Raw genomic sequence first — 19,914 nt, forward strand, 5'->3', positions numbered from 1 at the left:
ATGAAGGTCAGAGTTTGTACTTGCTGCAGTGGGGGAAGTGAAACGATCCCGGGATATATAGAAAGATCCTCCGGGACGGTGAAGCTCAGGGAAAACACATAAAGGTGAATCCAACACAGACCAGCATGAAAAGATGAAAAACCATCTTTTGGAGGAATTAGGATCTACATGGTGGAGCACTGGTGTTTGCATGTCCAGGATCCTGAACAGGATTAAGCTGTATGGATGGATGGATGGATGGATGGATGAATGGATGTGGATGAGCTGAGAATGTTCTGGAAGAAGAGTACAAGAGATTGGTTTGAGCTATTTAATAGACACTCTCATATCCAGGGTTGTAAACACATTCTTAAATAAATAACTAAATAGAATTTAAAATAATTATAATACATGTATACATAAATTAAATATCAATTATAAAATTACATGAATACAGTACACTGTCCTTATGTTCAGTAAATATATTGAATAATTGTCTGTAATTTTCACTCAGATGCGAATCTGATGACATTTAATTAAAAAGTCATGAACATTTCAAGAGGTCAGTGTAGGAAAAAAAAGCAACTTTCTAAAAGCTGGTCTCCCTGTCAAGAACCGAGGGCTTTGTGAAGAATCAACAGCCTTTTATGTGTCTTATCTTCTCGCTTATTGTTGTCGTTGCCTCTGTTAATTGCCCCTTCCCGTGTGCAGCGTGCGGGAACGTGTCGGCGGGAGCCGAGGATGAAGGCGAGGGCGACACCGGCTGGATCGAGGGCGCCGCCATCTTGCTGTCCGTCGTCTGCGTGGTCCTGGTCACGGCGTTTAACGACTGGTCCAAAGAGAAGCAGTTCCGGGGTCTGCAGAGTCGGATCGAGCAGGAGCAGAAGTTCACCGTCGTACGGAAAGGGAACGTGATCCAGATACCGGTGGCGGACATGGTGGTCGGGGACATGGCGCAAGTCAAATACGGTGAGAGACGCCAGACGCCTGCACGTGTTCCTGTTGTTACTGAAGAATGACGTTAAGCTGTCAGGTGGTTACAGTAGATGAGAATAATGTATGTAACTCTATTCAGTTTCAGTTTTTGCTGACAGAGCTGTTGTGTGACTGCTTGATATGTACATTAATTTGATGGATTTCTTGATGGGTGCGGTGACGTGGTACCAGCACGGCCAATCAAACACCAATTACTGCACGTTTGTGTTCAGGGGACCTGCTGCCAGCCGACGGCATCCTGGTCCAAGGCAACGATCTGAAGATAGACGAGAGCTCTCTGACTGGGGAGTCTGACGACGTACGCAAATCTGTGGACAAGGACCCCATGCTGCTGTCAGGTTTGTTCTCGCAGCTTTGATTTACGTTCTGTCTCTGTTTTTCAATTCAGTCCACTCCAGTTTTACAGGATACACTGCAGCCGCCCTATCTCGCTGCACATTACTATCAATCTACATTTTAGAGAACAGAGAGAAAGAAGAAACCTCCCGAAAGGCCTGCAGCAGATCCACACTTCCTTTCTTTGTATTCTCCAGAGAAAAGCTTTGGCGTTGTGTCAAAGCCTCATTAACCAAAGAAGTCGTGCAACTTTTTCACGATGACACAAAAGCAGTGTTGATCCCCGTGGAGGAAAAATTACCGAATGGAACATGAACGTGACAAAACAGTGAATAAACACTCAGATGGACTGGACCTTAGAATGAGCTGGGGAAAAAAAGAAAGAAAGAAAAGAAAATCCTTAATTCTTCTCCTGATAAATTCATTAATTACAAAACTGTCCGCCTAAAATAAGCTGCTATAAAAACCCATTCTTATTTTTCAGCTTTGTAAAAACCCATCAAAGTCAAGTTGAGGATTTTCAATGCAGGTTTCTGTATTAGACGTCACTGCTGTGTTGAACAAAACACATAATAAATGCATTTTGCAGTTCATTATCAGTATTCTTTATGTCAAAGAAAATGTTAAATATGGACTTGGATGCATCTTTAGCATAGTAAACAGTAGTAACAGATTTAAAATGTACTGCCCTCTGAGGTCATTTCAAGTGAAACACGTTCCGTTAAAATAACATTTTTAAACTCATAAGTGTTACAATTATAATCTTGTGGGGGGTTTTTTCTTTGTAAGAAACTGGAAATGTTGCACAATTACTATGCATTGCTATAGTTTTAAATTTAGTGTCACATTGCTCAATAAGAATGTAATATAAATTATATATATATATAAATTAAAAATGTATATATATATATATAAATTAAAACCTTAAAAACAGTATATGTCACTGTTATATCAGCATCAAAAGGCTTCATATCGCGATTATTATTCATAAGGACTCAATTGAAAGATTTAATTAGAAAATAATCTGAAAATTGACTTGTTGTACTTTTGTTTTGAAGCCAGTTTAGGATGCCGACATGTTCCACAGTTTATTCTACTGAAAGATGTTTCAGCCTGAAAGAAAGACTTTGTGGGACCTGATTGTATTATGTAATATTTATGAACGCGTGGCCAAGCTCCAGAAGAAAATAACTACCTCAAGATTACATTTTACAATATTTATGGGTCACCAAGTCAAAACCCCTTTAAATCTCCATCACACTGAGTTTACTGGAGCAGGTTTTCAGGTTGTGGGACGTTTGCATGTTCTACCTGAGACTACATGGGTTTTCTCTGGAAACATTCCTGCAGCCTCATTTTTTGGTAAAAGTGCAAAGAAAGAACTTAAACATAAGATATATATTAACTTATTCTCTTCTTCTACCGTTTCACTATGAAGAAAACAAAACCTGTTATTTGGTAACTATGTCAGAATGCAAAAACAAATATCTTGAGATCTGAGTCTTCATTGCCCAAATTAATAAAATAATGCTCAGATTGTGGTTTGGAAGTTGGGGTATGTGTATAATTTGACCTAAAAGCCAGATTTTTATATGTTTTCTCAGAACACATGGTGAAAAGAGTCCAGTTATTTTATTAAAAGACACTTTTACAACTGTTATAATATGTAATTAAATGATATTTTAATGATATTTTAAGGTACAGTGAGCAAACTCAACAGGAATGACATTTGCATGATGTCTTCAATAAGAAAAACTTCATCACTTCCTCTTTGAAAGTCAAAGTTTATCACTGACATGTCGTTAACAATACATTTAAGGCCCTTTTGAAAGAGGTTGAATCAGTTGCAGTGAGTGAAGAAGAGTTTTAATTAAACTTCTCTGAATCTTATTGTTCATAAAGTTCATTTCACCACCTGATTGGTCTCAACCTGCTTCACACCATCAGTCACATCTGCAACTACATGTGGCACTGGAGGGCTTTAACTTCCTCCAAAAAAAGTAAACCTCTTATCTTTGAAAGGTTTTATCTTATCTCACTGCTCCAGGTGACCAAGGTGACGCTGAAATTGGAAAGTTTGTGAACTACAGTATGTGTCAGCAGCTCTCTGAAAGAATAACCTTGAAGAAACTCTGAGATAAAGATGGTTTGGTCCAAAGTAGAAAGACTGTTTTACCAGTTTACCTTGATATCTGACAAATGGAGACAGTCACAAGTGTGAAACAGCGAGAATGGACGGAATAGGTAAAACTACTGAAAGGGGCTAAAGTCAATGAGATATTAAAAAAGTCAAAATGGCTAAAACTTCTAACGTCATCATTTTAAATGGCAAAAATATAAAAACACTATGAGACATTTAAATTGCAAAAAAAAAAAAAAAAAAAAACAGCAGAGATGATTAAATAATCTAAAACTGCTAAAATTACCAAAACAGCCTAAATGTTTTTACCAACAGTTTTGGTAAAACAGCTAAAACTGTAGTGAAATGTCACCGTTCTTTATGACGGGCGCTAAAATGAATAAATTCAAGATAAGCTACAATATTGGCAAATGTTACAAAATTATGTTTACTCTTTTATAAGATTGTTATTGCTTTGTTTTGGTAGTTAAACTTGCTTCGTGTGTGTGTGTGTGTGTGTGTGTGTGTGTGTGTGTGTGTGTGTGTGTGTGTGTGTGTGTGTGTGTGTGTGTGTGTGTGTGTGTGTGTGTGTGTGTGTGTGTGTGTGTGTGTGCAGGTACCCATGTGATGGAGGGCTCTGGCAGGATGCTGGTGACGGCGGTGGGGGTGAACTCCCAGACGGGCATCATCTTCACCCTGCTGGGCGCCGGAGAAGCCGAGGAGGATGCCAAGGAGAAGAAAGGTGTGTGAGCGGCGCCGAGACGCTCCCGACACACCATACATGCTTCAGATTCCTCATATTCACTCATTTGTAATCACTTCCATGAATTGTGTTTCTAAAATGAGCACCGTGTCATTTCAACTATTTGCAAGTCTCTCACCACCCACTCAACATGAAAGATTACTCCTTTCTTTTTCAGTTTTTCCCGGTCCCTTGGTCCAGTTGAGGCCCTCAGGGGGGGCCAGTCTTGACCCCTGGGCCACATGTTTCACACCCATAACCCACGCTTTGTTTCCAATGTGAACTTTTTGTACCATTCAAGGTCTGCTGACGCATCAGTGAGAGCACTCAAACTACTGTTTTATGTTTTACGTTTAACCCCTTTTATTTTAAATTGAGTCTTTCAAGTTGAAAATCTGCACAGTGCACTCTTTCCACACAGTGACAAGGACGTGGATTCTAATCTGGGTCAGGACTTTCTGTGTGGGGTTTGGTTTGTTCTCCTGCTGTGTGTGGAGGTTCAGGCCCTGTTGACACGACAGCGTTTCACGTGACAACATCTAATCTGTTGAAAAAAAGGACTGTACACTGCAGCAGGAGACTCACAGACAACTATGTAGTTAGTATGCTGGGCCATGGGAGGGCGCTGCCGCTTGATGTTGAAATGAAACCACACAGACATGTGTGCAGAGAACAATACACTATAAACTTGAAGAAAATAGAGAGAGCCTGACATTTGTATTGTCGGATGACGCATCGGATGCTATCGGGGGAGAGTCTCAACTATGAAACTACTGATATGGACGACAAAACTAGACTACCAGCCGTAAGTAATACCACTATGGGGCCGCCATGTTTGTTTGCAACGGATGGAAGGGGGAGGGGGAGAGATGCGCACATGCAGTAACAGGCCCTGCAGCCTCTGACAGTCTCTGCAGGATGGAATAGCGGCCGTGAAAGAATCTTTCCACCTTGGGAGCCGGGATGAAAACTTTGTGGATACAGTGCATCAGCACACTGGTGCCGTATAAATGGACCGCCCAGCTAATGCTAAACATATAGCCACCAGCTAATGCTAAACATGTAGCCACCAGCTAATATTAAACATGTAGCCACCAGCTAATGCTAAACATGTAGCCACCAGCTAATATTAAACATGTAGCCACCAGCTAATGCTAAACATGTAGCTATCAGCTAATATTAAACATGTAGCCACCAGCTAATGTTAAACATGTAGCCACCAGCTAATGCTAAACATGTAGCCACCGGCTAATATTAAACATGTAACCACCGGCTAATGTTAAACATGTAGCTACCGGCTAATGCTAAACATGTAGCCACCAGCTACTGTTAAACATGTAGCCACTAGCTAATGTTAAACATGTAGCCACTAGCTAATGTTAAACATGTACCCACCAGCTAATGTTAAACATGTAGCCACTAGCTAATGTTAAACATGTACCCACCAGCTAATGTTAAATATGTAGCCACCAGCTAATGCTAAATATGTAGCCACCAGCTAATGCTAAACATGTAGCTACCAGCTAATGTTTAACATGTAGCCACCAGCTAATGCTAAACATGAAGCTACGAGTTAATGTTAAACATGTAGCCACTGGCTAATATTAAACATGTAGCCACCAGCTAATGCTAAACAGATAGCCACCAGCTAATGCTAAATATGTAGCTACCAGCTAATATTAAACAAGCCGCTACCAGCTAATATTAATCAGACCCAAAACATTAACAAACCAGAAACACAGACAAACCAGCCACAGACATTAAACAGCCTTAAACAGACAAAACAGAGAAAAGCAGTCACTGAACAGCCACAGACACAAAAGAACCTCCAACAGAAACCAACAGACACAAAACAGCCTCAAAGAGGCGAGACGGTACAAATGATGCAGATCCATCCTCGTTCTGTGGCTCCTTCTCTTCGGGGGTCCTGTTAACGTCTGCACTCAGGGGGTCCAGCTGTTGCATAATCCTACATGCTCACGCACTGCAGTGTGTGTGTGTGTGTGTGTGTGTGTGTGTGTGTGTGTGTGTGTGTGTGTGTGTGTGTGTGTGTGTGTGTGTGTGTGTGTGTGTGTGTGTGTGTGTGTGTGTGTGTGTGTGTGTGAAGTCAGGTGCCTAACTGATGTCAGATAAAAGCTTCAACAGGAAACACACCAGTTTAACCTCATAGATAATTTAGTCCACATCCTCTTCATCCCCCTCTCTCTCTCTCTCTCTCTCTCTCTCTCTCTCTCTCTCTCTTTCTCTCTCTCTCTCCTCTCCTCTCCTCATGTGTCTTCCTTTCTGCCATGTCTCATGTTCCCTTTCTCTCTCTCTCTTTCGTCTCTCTCCGTCTATTTATTTTTGCTGATTCTCGCGCTCATTTGCCCTGAGATTATGCCCTCTTTTACTTTTCCCTCGTTGCCATTGCTTTCGCAATTCCCGGTACCCCTCTGTTCATCAGCTGACAGAGAGAGATCGAGAGAGAGAGAGAGCGAGAGAGAGACTGCAGATTGAATCAATCATTGAAGGAACTGGGAGAGCGAGGTGAGCCAGAGCGTTTCAGGGAAGAGTGTTGGTTGGTCAACGCATGAAGCATTAGTCTGTGCTCAGATTTGTTTTGCAGCGGCCCTGCAGTCAGAGCTGGGCTGCAGACAACAGAGGCTGCATGTACTTTCCCTAGCACTTAAGGATAATGTCATTACCGATGCACTCATCCATGCCTCTAACCACGGCGCTTCATGCTGCATGGGAATGTGAATGTTACTGCTGGGGGGTTGAGTGGGGGTGGGGGGGGGGGGGGGGGGGGGGGGGGTTGGGGGGGTAAAGTGTCATCCTAAAATGCAAAAATAAGCAACAAATTAGCAATTTTGTTGCTTATTTCAGGGAATTAACACTCTCGCTAAGCTTGCATATTCCATGCCCAAAGTGTGGGTCGTGTCCCGGGATGCACTGCATCCTCGCTGGCCTCTATCAATTAGACCGCCATTTACTGGAGCAAATACATTATTCATGTGGCGTCTACAAATGCCAGGACTCGTTAGTTTTTCCTTGTGCATTGCGACTTTTGCTTGGGGGTTTACTTTCTCTTCATTTTTTGTCCTTTACTTTCACATTATTATTTTTTTCCTTTGCTCTGTACACTCATCTCTAAAACACTGCAGGCCAGACGATGTGGATCACCCCCTGGTGGCTGGCTGCAGTACTGCTGATAAAACAAATGGAAAAAGATGAAGTTGGGGCTATTTAGCTTTTCATGTCCGAGTTTGGAAATGTTATTTACATGACTGTAATGGAATTTGTATGCAAGCATAGAGATTTGTGAGGATATATTTGCATTTGTATTCAGTAATAAAGAATGCCGTTGCAGCCACACAAATATCATTATTCACACTCAGATATTGACACAAGGAACATTCCTGCAAAATAACTTCTCTGTCCACTAAATGAAAATGTCAATCAAGGTACCTTTGAATCCTTATTGGATCATAAAGCCTACTGAAGTTGGAGCAGTCTAGTTAGCATTTAGCAGCGTGTACTCAGACTCTTCCAGAGACTTCCTGGAGCCTCCGAAGCTTCAAAAAGTGAAGTGAAGCAGATCCAGAGCTTGTTGTGGTGGTGAGCTGTGCCGTCTTCTCAGATCACAGTGTCTCAGGGTAAACAATGTCACACTAGCCTTGGTGTGGCTAGCAGCGCTAGCAGGTGCTACAATCAGGTGCAGGTTAATATTTACAAGGTTGATGTTGGTCGTTCATTGTTCTTGTAGAGAGATTATATTTCATACATGTGGCACAAGGTTTGTTCTGATGTGCCCTACTTGACGACCTGAATAATGCAGCTGAAAGTGAAGAAGCTGAATCTATATGTATATATATATATATATATATATATATATATATATTATTTATTTTTTTATTTTTTTATTTTTTTTGAGCTCGCAACATTCCTTTGAGATCAAAGGCTCTAGAATGTGTTCTGCTGGTACACTTTGTACAGCAGAAGACATTAGACTTTGTACATGTGAGAAGAATTCTTATGACCAGACGTCAATGAAAACAACAAAAAAAAAAAAAACAATTGGAGGCTGATCTGATCACTGCCGTTGCTTCCTGTCAGCTCACACTGCAGCATTTTGAATGAAAGGCAGAGGGAAGACCTGCTGTCGTGCTCCATGTTCATCAGCCTCTGTCAGTTAGTGACCGCGCCGCGTGGCGCCCAAGGACTCCCGGGACACGTGGAGGCCGGGATCAAACTGCTGAGCCTGCGTTCAGAGGGCGTCCTGCACTTTCACCAAACCACCGCTCAGCGTAACGGCCTCATATGGGTGTTTAATAGTTTACAACACACTAAATTTTAAGCTTTTATTAGTTTCACTTTCTTTTCTTTCTTTTTTTTTACTGACAAGAGTCAATAAGAACAGACTTTGGATTGCTGCAAGTCACTGTATGGACTCTGGTCATGATGATTTCCCTGCTCTCGTACCCTCGGAGGAAGGACACACACACACACACACACACACACACACACACACACACACACACACACACACACACACACACACACACACACACACACACACACACACAGTCTGTGCTTCACACCCATTGACTTCCTGAGGTTTTTACTTTTCCCTTTTTGCTCTCTTTTGTTCCTTCCTTTTTTGCCCCACCCCCACCCTCCCACCCCCCCAAAAAAAACCACCTCCCCTCCTCACACACCCCCCCCCCCAACAGAGGACAGTACTCAGTGTCCCATCTCCACAGAGGCCAGTCACAACACAGTCACCAATGGTATGTGAGCACTAAGTTGTCTGCCCCCGAATCCTTCCCTCAGCCAGTGGTTAGACTCCACCGTGTGCCGAGTGATGATGATGATGATGATGATGATGATGATGATGATGATGATGATGATGATAGTGACGATGATGATGGACCTCAGTCTCCTGACCCAGTGTATGAGGATATGCGTACCTTCTCGTTCCTCCCTTCAGTATTGTTCCTGTGTGGTCTCTGGAAGTGTGTTGCTGTCCCGACATGACAAAGATGACGAGCTGATGACAACTATTGTGCTCCACCTTTTCATTAACCCTTCCTTCTTCAGCTTCACCTCCACCCCTCAATGACTCTCCCCGTGTTTTGTTGTTTTTGTTTTTTTTTTGTTCCTCAGGAAAACAGCCTGCCGGAGCCGTGGAGAACAATCAGAACAAAGGTACTAAGTTAACTTTGTGTGTGTGTGTGTGTGTGTGTGTGTGCGTGCGTGCGTGCGTGCGTGTGTGTGACTGAGTGTCAGTTTGGTGCTGATGTGAACGTCTCTTTCTTCAGGGGAGAAAAAGTCTCAACCCTAAATGAAACAAGGGTCACTTCAGTGTTCAAGTGCTTCTTTTCATTTCAGATATTGCATTTTATAAACTTCTCCTGTGAGAACGCTAATGTTTCCTTCATATTGAAGAATAAATATGCAGATATTTTTTACTCAAATGGTTTCAAACATCATCTTCTGCTTTCTATTCATGATCAGCTTTTATTTTAAAAAAGAAATTGTGATTTTAATTGTGAATGGGAGAAACTAAATTTAACAGTATCGAAAGGAAAAAAAAAAGCATTATCTATTTAACATGAAGTGGTGCGCTTGAGGTAGGCACGGGTCAGGAGTGGCCGCCTGACACTTTTATTTTATTTTTAAAAGCCATAAATAACCCAGAAATGTAAAACCAGTCTGGGAAAATGCGGATACTGAAACACTCACTGTGATGATCAAAGTACAAGTGTAAGAGAGAGAATTGTATTTCAAAATTCAAACCTTAAGGGTAAATTCATGGTATTTATGTCGGAAATATTCTGAGAATGTGTATCAGTTTACTACTTCACACACGTTAAATTTTAATTTGTAATGCTTTTTTTTTCCTTGGGAAAAGCAGTTTAGTACAGTCTCTGTAGTGAGTTTTGTACTATTTGATTGAACGTTATGTGATACCTCATAGAACCTCATTATGGAGAACATATATAAATTATACCACCGTTGCTAGAAACAACTCATTTCTCCAGTTTCTTGACTATAAAATGTATATTCACCATCTCAACAGTATGAACATTATTTTGCATGTGAAATTTAATTGTAGACATAATACCATTTACATACATGTGACGCAGTGTCGTCTTAATTTTCCCTCCTTGAAATAATTACATTTTCTTAATATTATACAAGCTTGTTACACAAGCTGCATTTTTTTTTTTTTGGGCTTTTTCATATGTAATTACACATCTGAAATGACACATGCAAATCACAGTTCAGAATGTTTTTGTTGCAGTGACTTTATGTCCAGATGTTCCTTCAAGACTAAACTTGTCTTCTTCTTTCTTGTGCCGTTTGTGTCTTTCAGCCAAGAAGCCGGACGGAGGAGTGGCCATGGAGATGCAGCCGTTAAAGAGTGCGGAGGGCGGAGAGGTGGAGGACCGAGAGAAGAAGAAGACCAACGTCCCAAAGAAAGAGAAGAGCGTGTTGCAGGGAAAGCTCACCAAACTAGCTGTTCAGATTGGCAAAGCGGGTAGGCAGGACCACGCTGGCTTCCATGTTATTACAATTGAGATAAAGCATTTTATTGAAGAGCTTTCATGACTGAGAGAGGGATAATAAAAAAAAAAAAGTATTTAAAAGTAAACAAACTGTCTCATGGTCTCCAGCTGATCTTTAGCTTCTCCCTGAATGTTTGTTACCACACAAGCTGAATGAAAATTAAATCAAACTATTGATTTTAAGACGTTATTAGATTTTACTGGACTCCTTCAGCTCTAAAGAAAAAAAAAAAGAGTTGAAACCTGTTGGACTGACTCAGATATGTGTGTTTGTTCGCCTCACAGGTTTGGTGATGTCTGCCATCACCGTCATCATTCTGGTGCTGTACTTCGTCATCAACACCTTCGTCGTAGAAGGTTTGTGTGCATCCAGCCTCCCAACAGACGCAGCTGGTGCTGCTGATGCTCCCTCCTCCCTGCCTCTCCATTTCACTCACGCCGAGGAGCACAAGTCGTGGATTATCACTGTTCTCACCACTCTTATTATGTTGCTCTTTAAGTACTTCACATTTTCTCATCTTGCTCAAATGAAATTCACAATTTTGACGTCTGCTGTGTTGTAATTCGATGCCGAGTTCGGCCATAGTCTCCGTCAATATGGAAATTGAATCTGTGTGTGTGTGTTTTCCAGGTCACACATGGATGACAGAGTGCACTCCGGTCTACATCCAGTACTTTGTCAAGTTCTTCATCATTGGCGTGACGGTGCTGGTGGTGGCTGTCCCGGAGGGTCTTCCTCTTGCTGTCACCATCTCTCTGGCTTACTCTGTCAAGGTAACACCCCCCCCACCCTTCTTCTTCTTCACTGGATGACTGGATAACGCGTTCAGACATGAGACGTGGAAATGTGTCATTTCCAGCACTGAGTGAGGGAGAGAACATATCTTGTTCCTCCGTCACTGTTTCAGTCCAACAAAAAATGAAATCCAGATCCAGCTGAAGTGACCGTGTCCTTCTGTACAGATGAATTTCACACATCCCAAAAAGGTTTACCAAATTATTAAAAAAAACAACAAAAAAAACAAGCCAATGATGTTCAGTTCCATCTGCAAATGTTACTGAAATGATGGAACCCTGGTGGATGATTCAGGAACTGCAGCCGCCCAGGGTCGTTCAAACGTTTTGCATTGAGGGTCCACATATAGGAGAACCTCAGCAACTGACTGGAGATGAGCTACATCACAAAAAATCACCTCTCATCTGGTGTTTCTTTCAGTCTCACATTCTTGGTTGACAGCTGGGTTTTGTTTTTTTTTTCCTGTGATCCACCTTGTTTGAGAAGCGACGTTCTTTAACAGTTCCATCTGGTGTTATAACTCAGAAATACTCATACAGTCAACTCCCAGTTTGTTGTGTTGCCCAACTGGAGATCTACGGCAACATTTTAAAGTATTATATTAATAAATAATTTCTATTAGTTATTAAGCGCCATGTTTTTTTAGTTTGACAGTTCCTGAAGGCTTCCTGGCTCCAAGCGGTCTCCTTCACTTCTCTGTGCCATTCTGCTCTCCTTCTATCCATCATCATTCCTCCGCTCTCCACCCAACCCTTCGCCCGCACCGCCCTCCTCCCTCTGTCCTCCTTCACTCCGCCATGTGTAGAAAATGATGAAGGATAACAACCTTGTACGGCACCTGGACGCGTGTGAAACGATGGGCAACGCCACGGCCATCTGCTCCGACAAGACCGGCACGCTCACCACCAACCGCATGACGGTCGTGCAGGCTTACATCGGTGAGAGGAGAATTATTTCAACGCCGAAAGAAAGCAGTTACATTTCACCTTGCTACTTTGTTTATTTCTTTATGTTTTTTGTGGTGATCTTAAACTGAGCCTTTTCCAGTTTCCTGGGGACTCAGACTTCACTGAGGACTAAAAACAAATCCCATAAAAAAAATAAAATAAATAAAAATAGATTGTGTTCATTCGGAGCACAGGGGATGTTGTCATCACATTTTAAAGTGACGTGTGTTTCCAGGTGATGTGCACCACCGTTCGGTCCCAGACCCCGGTCAGATCAACCGCCAGACGCTGGATCTGTTAGTCAACGCGATCGCCATCAACAGTGCCTACACCTCCAAGATCCTCGTGAGCACACAAACACCTCCCGCTGCTACAAATTCATTCTGGTTTGCCGACTCTGAATCAGTCGTCCCGTTTTAATGCCGTCATTTTCTTTCCGTCTTCTCCCCGCGACTCCTTCTCTCTTCTTACGTGAAACTCCGACTCCTTCATCCCCAAACTGCCTCCCTGTCAGCCTCCTGACGTAGAAGGGGGTCTGGCTAAGCAGGTGGGCAACAAGACGGAGTGTGGCCTGCTGGGGTTCGTCTTGGACTTGCAGCGGGACTACGCTCCAGTCAGGGAGCAGATCCCGGAGGAGAGGCTGTACAAGGTAAGGCACCTGGGCACCACGACCAGCTTTACCCTTTATATGTGCTACTTCAACAGATAAGATGCTCCATTTATTTGACCCTGAACCGTGGATTTGTTTGACTGGCGACTTGCGACTTGACGACGTAACGACGAGTCGGTTCACTGGTACATTTGACATCGCAAAGCTCCACCAGGAGCTCGTCAAACTGAACTGGAAAACTGAAATCTGTACAGATAAACTCAAACTTACATCAACTTCCGCATAGACATGAAATACCTAGTAGCTGGTTTTATTTTTATAGACCATATGAAGTGGCAGGCAGATAGTGTGCTGCAGCCCCCCATGTGTTTATGTTGAAACATTTCTGTTTCAGTAACCAGACCTCTTAAACGAAGGACAGTAGGTGTTGAGCTTTAAACCTGTAAACTGTAAATCATAAGATTATCTGGAATCTGTTCTCAAGCGAAACAATCCGCCACCCCTGCAGTTGTATGTACTTTGTTGACTTTCCGGATGCTGCTGTGGATTTATCCCTGTTTTTTTTTTTTTTGCAAGAATGTCAAAGTCCCAGCAATGTAATTAAGTGAATAACACTTAATCTCCTTATCATGATACTGTCCGTGGGCGGGATGTATTAGGCAGCAAGAGAACATTTTGTATTCCAAGTTGATGTGTGGGAAAACTGACGTACATAAGGCTTGAATTTGACAAGGACCAAATTAGGATGGCTGGACATCTGGGTCAGAGCAGCTCATAAACGGTAGCTGGTGTGGTTGGGGGGGGGGGGGGTTCCCAGTCCACGGAGGTCAGGATTTATCAAAAGGAGTCCAAAGAGTGAGGAGACTTGAACCTGCGACAGGATCAGTGATGTCCATTGAGAGTGACAGCCAGTCTGTGTAATCTGATCCAAGCTGCTGTTGCTCCGACCGTGGCAGGGAGGCTGGTTCTGAAATGAAGGTGTCCGAATACAGCGTGACGCACACGATGTGTATTCAACTGGATAGCTGCTGTCAGGCAGCAACAACAATAGAATAGAATAGAATAGAATAGAATAGAATAGAATAGAATAGAATAGAATAGAATAGAATAGAATAGAATAGAATAGCCACACCCTGTTCCTGGTCAGGTCCACCACCAGCTCTTTGTTCTTTGTCACAATGAGCTCCAGATAGTTCTCCACAGTGGCTTTATACCGAGTCTCAGAACAGACTGAGTTCATTAGTCCCGGTACATCTCCTCCACCCCCCGTGTTGGTAGTTGTTCTGTAGCCTGCGATGGTCCTCATGCCACTCCAGACGTCTCTCGTGTTGTTTCCTCCACTGCAACGTCCTCCCATATCTCTCCTTAGTCTCCTGAGTTGTATCTTGAGGTCCTCCAGTGCTTTTCTCACCTGCTTGTCACCGAGATGAAAGGTTTTGTTGAGGGTGGCTTTGATTTCCTTTGTTACCGTCATCACAAAGGAAAGTCCTGGTTGGGACGATGGTGTCCACACAGAAGGTGATGTATCCCATGATGCACTCCGTGAGGCCGTCGATTTTCTCGCCATCTGGCTCACAGAGCGCCTGCCAGTGAATCGTCTCAAAACACTCCTGCAGTGTCTCCAGGGCCACATTGGAAACACCTCCTGAAGGACTGAGTTTACCTTCAGGACCTGACCTGACCTTTATAAAATGTAATTCCAGACATCTGCGCAACAAACTTGATGAAATGGTGATGGTTCATCTTTATCACCTCACTCATTCACTCTCTTCCAGGTTTATACTTTCAACTCGGTGCGTAAATCCATGAGTACGGTGATCAAGCTTCCTGATGATTCCTTCCGCCTCTACAGCAAAGGAGCCTCTGAGATCCTGCTGAAAAAGTACGGGATGAGATAAGACTGTGGGGAGAAACTTGATCGATACATAGACCACATTGGTTTCAGTCTTGGTTGAACTCTTCCTCCGTCCTGTCTGGCTCCAGGTGTGGCTACGCCCTAGACTCCAACGGGGATCCACGCTCTTTCCGCCCACGTGACCGAGACGAGATGGTCAAACAGGTGAGGCTCGGCACGTCTTCAGTCAACCTAGTGGGAGATTGTCCTTGTCAAATAAATGTGCAAGATCTCAACAACACAGTGCCACCGTGCGACTTTATTGTCCTTGTGGGGGCAAATATGCCAGCGTGCCACTAGAGCCAGCTGTGTTTGGAGTTCTGACGAGTCCCTTCCATTAATACCAGAGTCGCAGTGGAGTTTGGTAGAGCACACACTGGAACAGACCTCCAGAGATGATGTTGCAATACCTGAAAATAATCCCTGTAATTGAGAATAGAGAGATTGACATTGGGTTTGTTTTGTAAAAAAACTGATGCAACTGATGTAATTATGTCGTGCAAATCAATTGAAATGTTAGACCATTCTAAATGTCACCAGTGCACCGGCTGCAGGCTTCATATGCAGAATGCTTTTTTTTTCACAGTGTTACCTTTCAACAAACACCAGTCGATGCCTGGATCACCCACTGAGAACAATGTCTTTCCATTTTAAAACACAGGAAGTTCACCCAATCCAGTCAAACTTCACTACAATCCTACACAGAGAGCTAAATTACATGTTCATTCTAGCAGATTGCACTTTTGGTTTGGCGGCATTTCGCAGGTGAGAATAATCCTATCACTGACGTGTCAACAGTATTTCAAGTTTTCACATTGTATTAGCTCCTGTTTATATGAGCGATCACTTGAAATGGTTTCCCTGTTTGTTTGCTTGGATTTACCATACAGTGATTTAACAGACATATTCAGAGCAAATGAATCTGGAAAAAGTGTAGTAATATCTGGCAGAAAGTCAAAGCTGTGTCAAATGCAACAGCAAAGATTCAGACGCCTAATAAGGGGTTCAACACACAAAATGTCATCTAAAGTCCACATAATAAAGTCACAAGGAGCCAGCTGAGCAAATGTCTCTCAGCACAACAGCAGCCTGTCCTCCATGTTGTGCAATCGGGAAGCACAGATCTGACATCCCATAATTATCAAGCCAAACGCACACAGTAAGGAGTTTGTGCGATCTTGTGTCTGTCAAATGCGGTTTTCCAGTTCTGCCCGTCGATCGACTTCCACGTGATTGATGAGGCCCTGAGGAGGGTCGAGTTTTGTTCTCAGCGGTGGAGGAAGCAGCGGTGGAGTCAGAAGCGACCGTAGGCCGTATCTGGCCTGTACACATCTGTAACGACTGCAGAACGCGAGCACCTGAAGTATCAGCACGAGCAGCCTCATTACATTCTCCATGTGTTAGAAGGGTCTGGATAGATCGGCCTCATTATGTAGCGGCTAAATGTTTGTTCCACACGCTGGCTGACCTCATGATGACTGTGCCGCGAGGAAGAGAGAGAGAGAGAGAAAAAAAAAAGAACTCGGCTTCTTGCGCAACTTTAATTCAGCTCACTTGTTCAGTTTGCGTCGTGGCAGCTTTCTGCCGCCTCGGCTTTATGTCACATTGTCTCTCTTCTGCTGACTGCAGAAGGTCTGGGGGGGTCTTCACCCTGCAGCCACGTCGCTGAGCATCACAGGGCCGCTCCGGTCTGGCTCGGAAAAAGTCGCTTGAAATGTGTGCAGAATGCAAAGATGTGTGTTTATTCTGCCCTGGATTTAGGTGAAGATAGTAACACGTGTCCTTGTAGTACAAAAGTTTGCTCACGTCGAATCTGATGGCAGCAAAATGTAAAAAAATGATAGCAGCAGGTTTACTGATGTGTTGCATTAAATTATAACAAGATCGTGTCAGTTTTTTACTCCAAAATATGAATGAAGTAATTCATTCTTAAAAAATGACCTGAAGCGTCAGACCAAAATCGACATGCGCAGTAATTCACAAGAACTTTTCAAGAATTAATTAAAATTTGTGAAAATACAGGACAGATTCTGAAATCAATGTGGCAGCGACACACAAAGAACATAGAAATAAACACAATGAAGTCACTCTGGTGGCTCTTGACATCTGATTATAGCGGCAATATATAAAAGTAACATAGTTCATGAGATGAAAGATAATTTAGACACATCTCATCACCAAAAATATATGTATTCCCAGCGAACACTTCACCTAGTAACAGGGTGGTCCCTCTGTACGCAATACCAAGAGAAAATTGACGATTTCATCCAAGAATAAGTTTGAAATGAGGGCAGATTAATACAGATTGATCTCACCTATAACATCGACACTCAGGTCATCTAGTTCATCTTTGATCTGCTGATTGAGTTGATCTAAATGAAGCATTAGGGTGTGGAGCTGAGGCTGCTGTCGGGCTGAACAGAAATGCCAGTAAATCTGAGAACGGTTGACTGAACTGGTCTGAACGTAACTCTGGGATCACGCAGCACGTCTCAACAGCGGCGCTCCTCCAGCTTGTGAACAGCTTCACCGTTCAGAGTCCATCTGGCACAACCGTGAACATCAGACCCCAGATTTAAGACCACCACACATTTTCAGTTTAAGAGCAGTCATTGGTTATACTTGTTGTTTTTAATTTCACTACCTTCTGATGTGAATGTGGAATAGTTGCGTGTTTCTCTGTAAAAGTGCCTTGAGGCGACTATGTTGTCAATTAAAACTGGATTTAAATTAAAAAATGTAAGTTACAAAGGGCACAAGACACCACTTTCCATGAGAGTTTAGGTTAATTGTGAATAAAACATTTAACTTGAGCCTGAAAATAGAGTAGAAGGGTGTTTATATGAGTTGGACGTGCATTTTGGTGGTAAATGTCCCATGTGATGGCAGTGACGATTCGGCCACATTATTCCTGACGAAGCTCTGAATCGAGGTGTCGATTGGCAGGTGATCGAGCCGATGGCGTGCGAGGGCCTGAGGACCATCTGCATCGCGTACCGTGACCTGCCCAGCAACCCGGAGCCGGACTGGGAGAACGAGGCCGAGATCGTGACGGAGCTGACCTGCATCACTGTGGTCGGGATCGAGGATCCCGTGCGGCCGGAGGTAGGAGCGCCTCGCCGAGCGCACCGCGGCCCGAAGCACGGGAACGGTCTGGGGAAGGTTTTAAAAGTTCTGCACACGTCCCTCCTCCCCCCCCTCCCCCGTCTCCGCCAGGTGCCCGAGGCCATCCGTAAGTGTCAGCGCGCAGGCATCACGGTGCGGATGGTGACTGGCGATAACATTAACACAGCCCGGGCCATCGCTGCTAAATGTGGCATCATCCACCCTGGAGACGACTTCATTTGTCTAGAGGGCAAAGACTTCAACCGGCGAATCAGGAACGAGAAGGGAGAGGTAGGCTTCAGTCTTAAGTGGGTTAAGTATGTCGTCTTTTTCGAGAAAAGTCTTGCAAGTTTTCTCTCTGCAATAAAGATAGAGTGAGAAACGGTGGCAGTGCATGTAGTTTTGTCCGTCTAATTAGCAGAAGAATACGACTTGTGTTATACAACAGAGCGCTGCAGGGGTGGTGTATGTCTGAAGTTCACCTCTCCCTGGGTCCTTCTGGTTTTCTACAATAACAACATGTGACCACCAACATTCAGAATGCCAACATACTTCCTGTGATGTGTGACTCTTCAAGGCTCCGAAACCAAACAAAAGAGAGGAAATGCAGATTGCTTAAAAAACGTTACCGTCACTCACACTTGAGCTTTCAGCTTCGATTACATCATGGTACAGTACCTCTATGAGGGTCTGTGGGGACGTCCAGGGTGAAGATAGGAGCTTGGAACCTGAAGTTTGTGGGTTCCTGTATGTTACTGTGTGCTAAATGAAGCACAATATTACATTACAACGTAGTTCTCTAACAGCGAGGCATGCTCTTGTCTATTTGCATGAATTAAGTTCATTAAACACTTGTTTTTACTGCCGTTGGAGCATTTTTCTTTTCATCAAGTTCAGGGGGGAACCACTTATGGATTATTTTACTAAAACTATACTGTCTTAGCATTGCTTTACTTTGGAAAATAAACTTTTTTTAAAGTTTCTTTTCACATTTTTTTTTTTGTAAAGTGAACTTGGAAATAAGTGTGACATGAGCAAATGTAGATCGTTAGGCTTCAGTGTCCCTTCAGAGATCTGCTGGGGGTCGATGGTTGAGCTCAGGGACCCACGTTAGAGAGAAGAACAGTCCTGGGACCAAACAGACAAAAAGCCAGACCAAAACCAGCTAATCTTGAATTGATAAGTGCGATAAAGTGTGTTTTCTTGCTTATAATAGATTTTAGAAGTTCTATTTTGGTAAATGGAGTTGATTTAAATTCAGGCTGTTCAGTGGACACAGATGACGGATGAGATTTAGTGGAAGAGAGGCTGTATGAGAGCTTCGATCCTCTCGTGCTTCACATGAGGCGACATCCAGTCCAAGACAAGTCTGGCGAGTGACTCCCCTTCGTTTCCACCTCTGACAGATTGAACAGGAGCGCATCGACAAGATCTGGCCCAAACTGCGCGTGCTGGCTCGGTCCTCGCCCACCGACAAACACACACTGGTCAAAGGTGAGTGTCCAGCGAGCGGGAAAACTCCGCCTGAAGGAGACACTCGGACTCATGAATCACACTTTTCCTTCCTGTCGGTGTGCAGGCATCATCGACAGCAGCGTGGTGGAGCAGAGGCAGGTCGTCGCCGTGACGGGCGATGGAACCAACGACGGGCCGGCTCTGAAGAAGGCCGACGTGGGCTTCGCCATGGTAACCAGTCGTCTCCATCTCGCCGTCTGAACCCTTCAGAACTGCTCTTATCGTTGGATGAGTTATCTCTCTTACGCTGCTTTTCTCAACTAGTTAATTCAGCCTCTGATTTACCGTGAACACAGACAGACTTTAGCTTTTGTTTTTTTTTTC

General features: G+C 43.5%; 1 protein-coding gene across 2 annotated transcripts in view; it reads left to right on the plus strand.

Moving 5' to 3' along the window:
• atp2b3b (ATPase plasma membrane Ca2+ transporting 3b) overlaps window positions 1-19,914 on the plus strand; it is a gene marked incomplete at both ends in the record, with an annotated part of 57,846 nt that overhangs the window by 15,894 nt on the left and 22,038 nt on the right. The window contains 17 exons of one of the 2 annotated variants that reach the window (XM_080496596.1): window positions 691-948; window positions 1,188-1,313; window positions 4,047-4,172; window positions 8,885-8,941; window positions 9,318-9,359; window positions 10,531-10,695; window positions 11,009-11,080; window positions 11,355-11,497; window positions 12,325-12,457; window positions 12,702-12,811; window positions 12,981-13,115; window positions 14,852-14,958; window positions 15,060-15,135; window positions 17,917-18,075; window positions 18,187-18,366; window positions 19,482-19,569; window positions 19,655-19,761. In XM_080496596.1, the coding sequence (XP_080352722.1) occupies window positions 691-948; window positions 1,188-1,313; window positions 4,047-4,172; window positions 8,885-8,941; window positions 9,318-9,359; window positions 10,531-10,695; window positions 11,009-11,080; window positions 11,355-11,497; window positions 12,325-12,457; window positions 12,702-12,811; window positions 12,981-13,115; window positions 14,852-14,958; window positions 15,060-15,135; window positions 17,917-18,075; window positions 18,187-18,366; window positions 19,482-19,569; window positions 19,655-19,761 (2,084 nt within the window). The remainder of the gene's footprint in view (window positions 1-690; window positions 949-1,187; window positions 1,314-4,046; window positions 4,173-8,884; window positions 8,942-9,317; window positions 9,360-10,530; window positions 10,696-11,008; window positions 11,081-11,354; window positions 11,498-12,324; window positions 12,458-12,701; window positions 12,812-12,980; window positions 13,116-14,851; window positions 14,959-15,059; window positions 15,136-17,916; window positions 18,076-18,186; window positions 18,367-19,481; window positions 19,570-19,654; window positions 19,762-19,914) is intronic. The other variant, XM_080496597.1, reaches the window with a different exon arrangement.

Source organism: Blennius ocellaris (genome assembly GCF_963422515.1).
Source record: "Blennius ocellaris genome assembly, chromosome: 5".
Taxonomy (NCBI): domain Eukaryota; kingdom Metazoa; phylum Chordata; class Actinopteri; order Blenniiformes; family Blenniidae; genus Blennius; species Blennius ocellaris.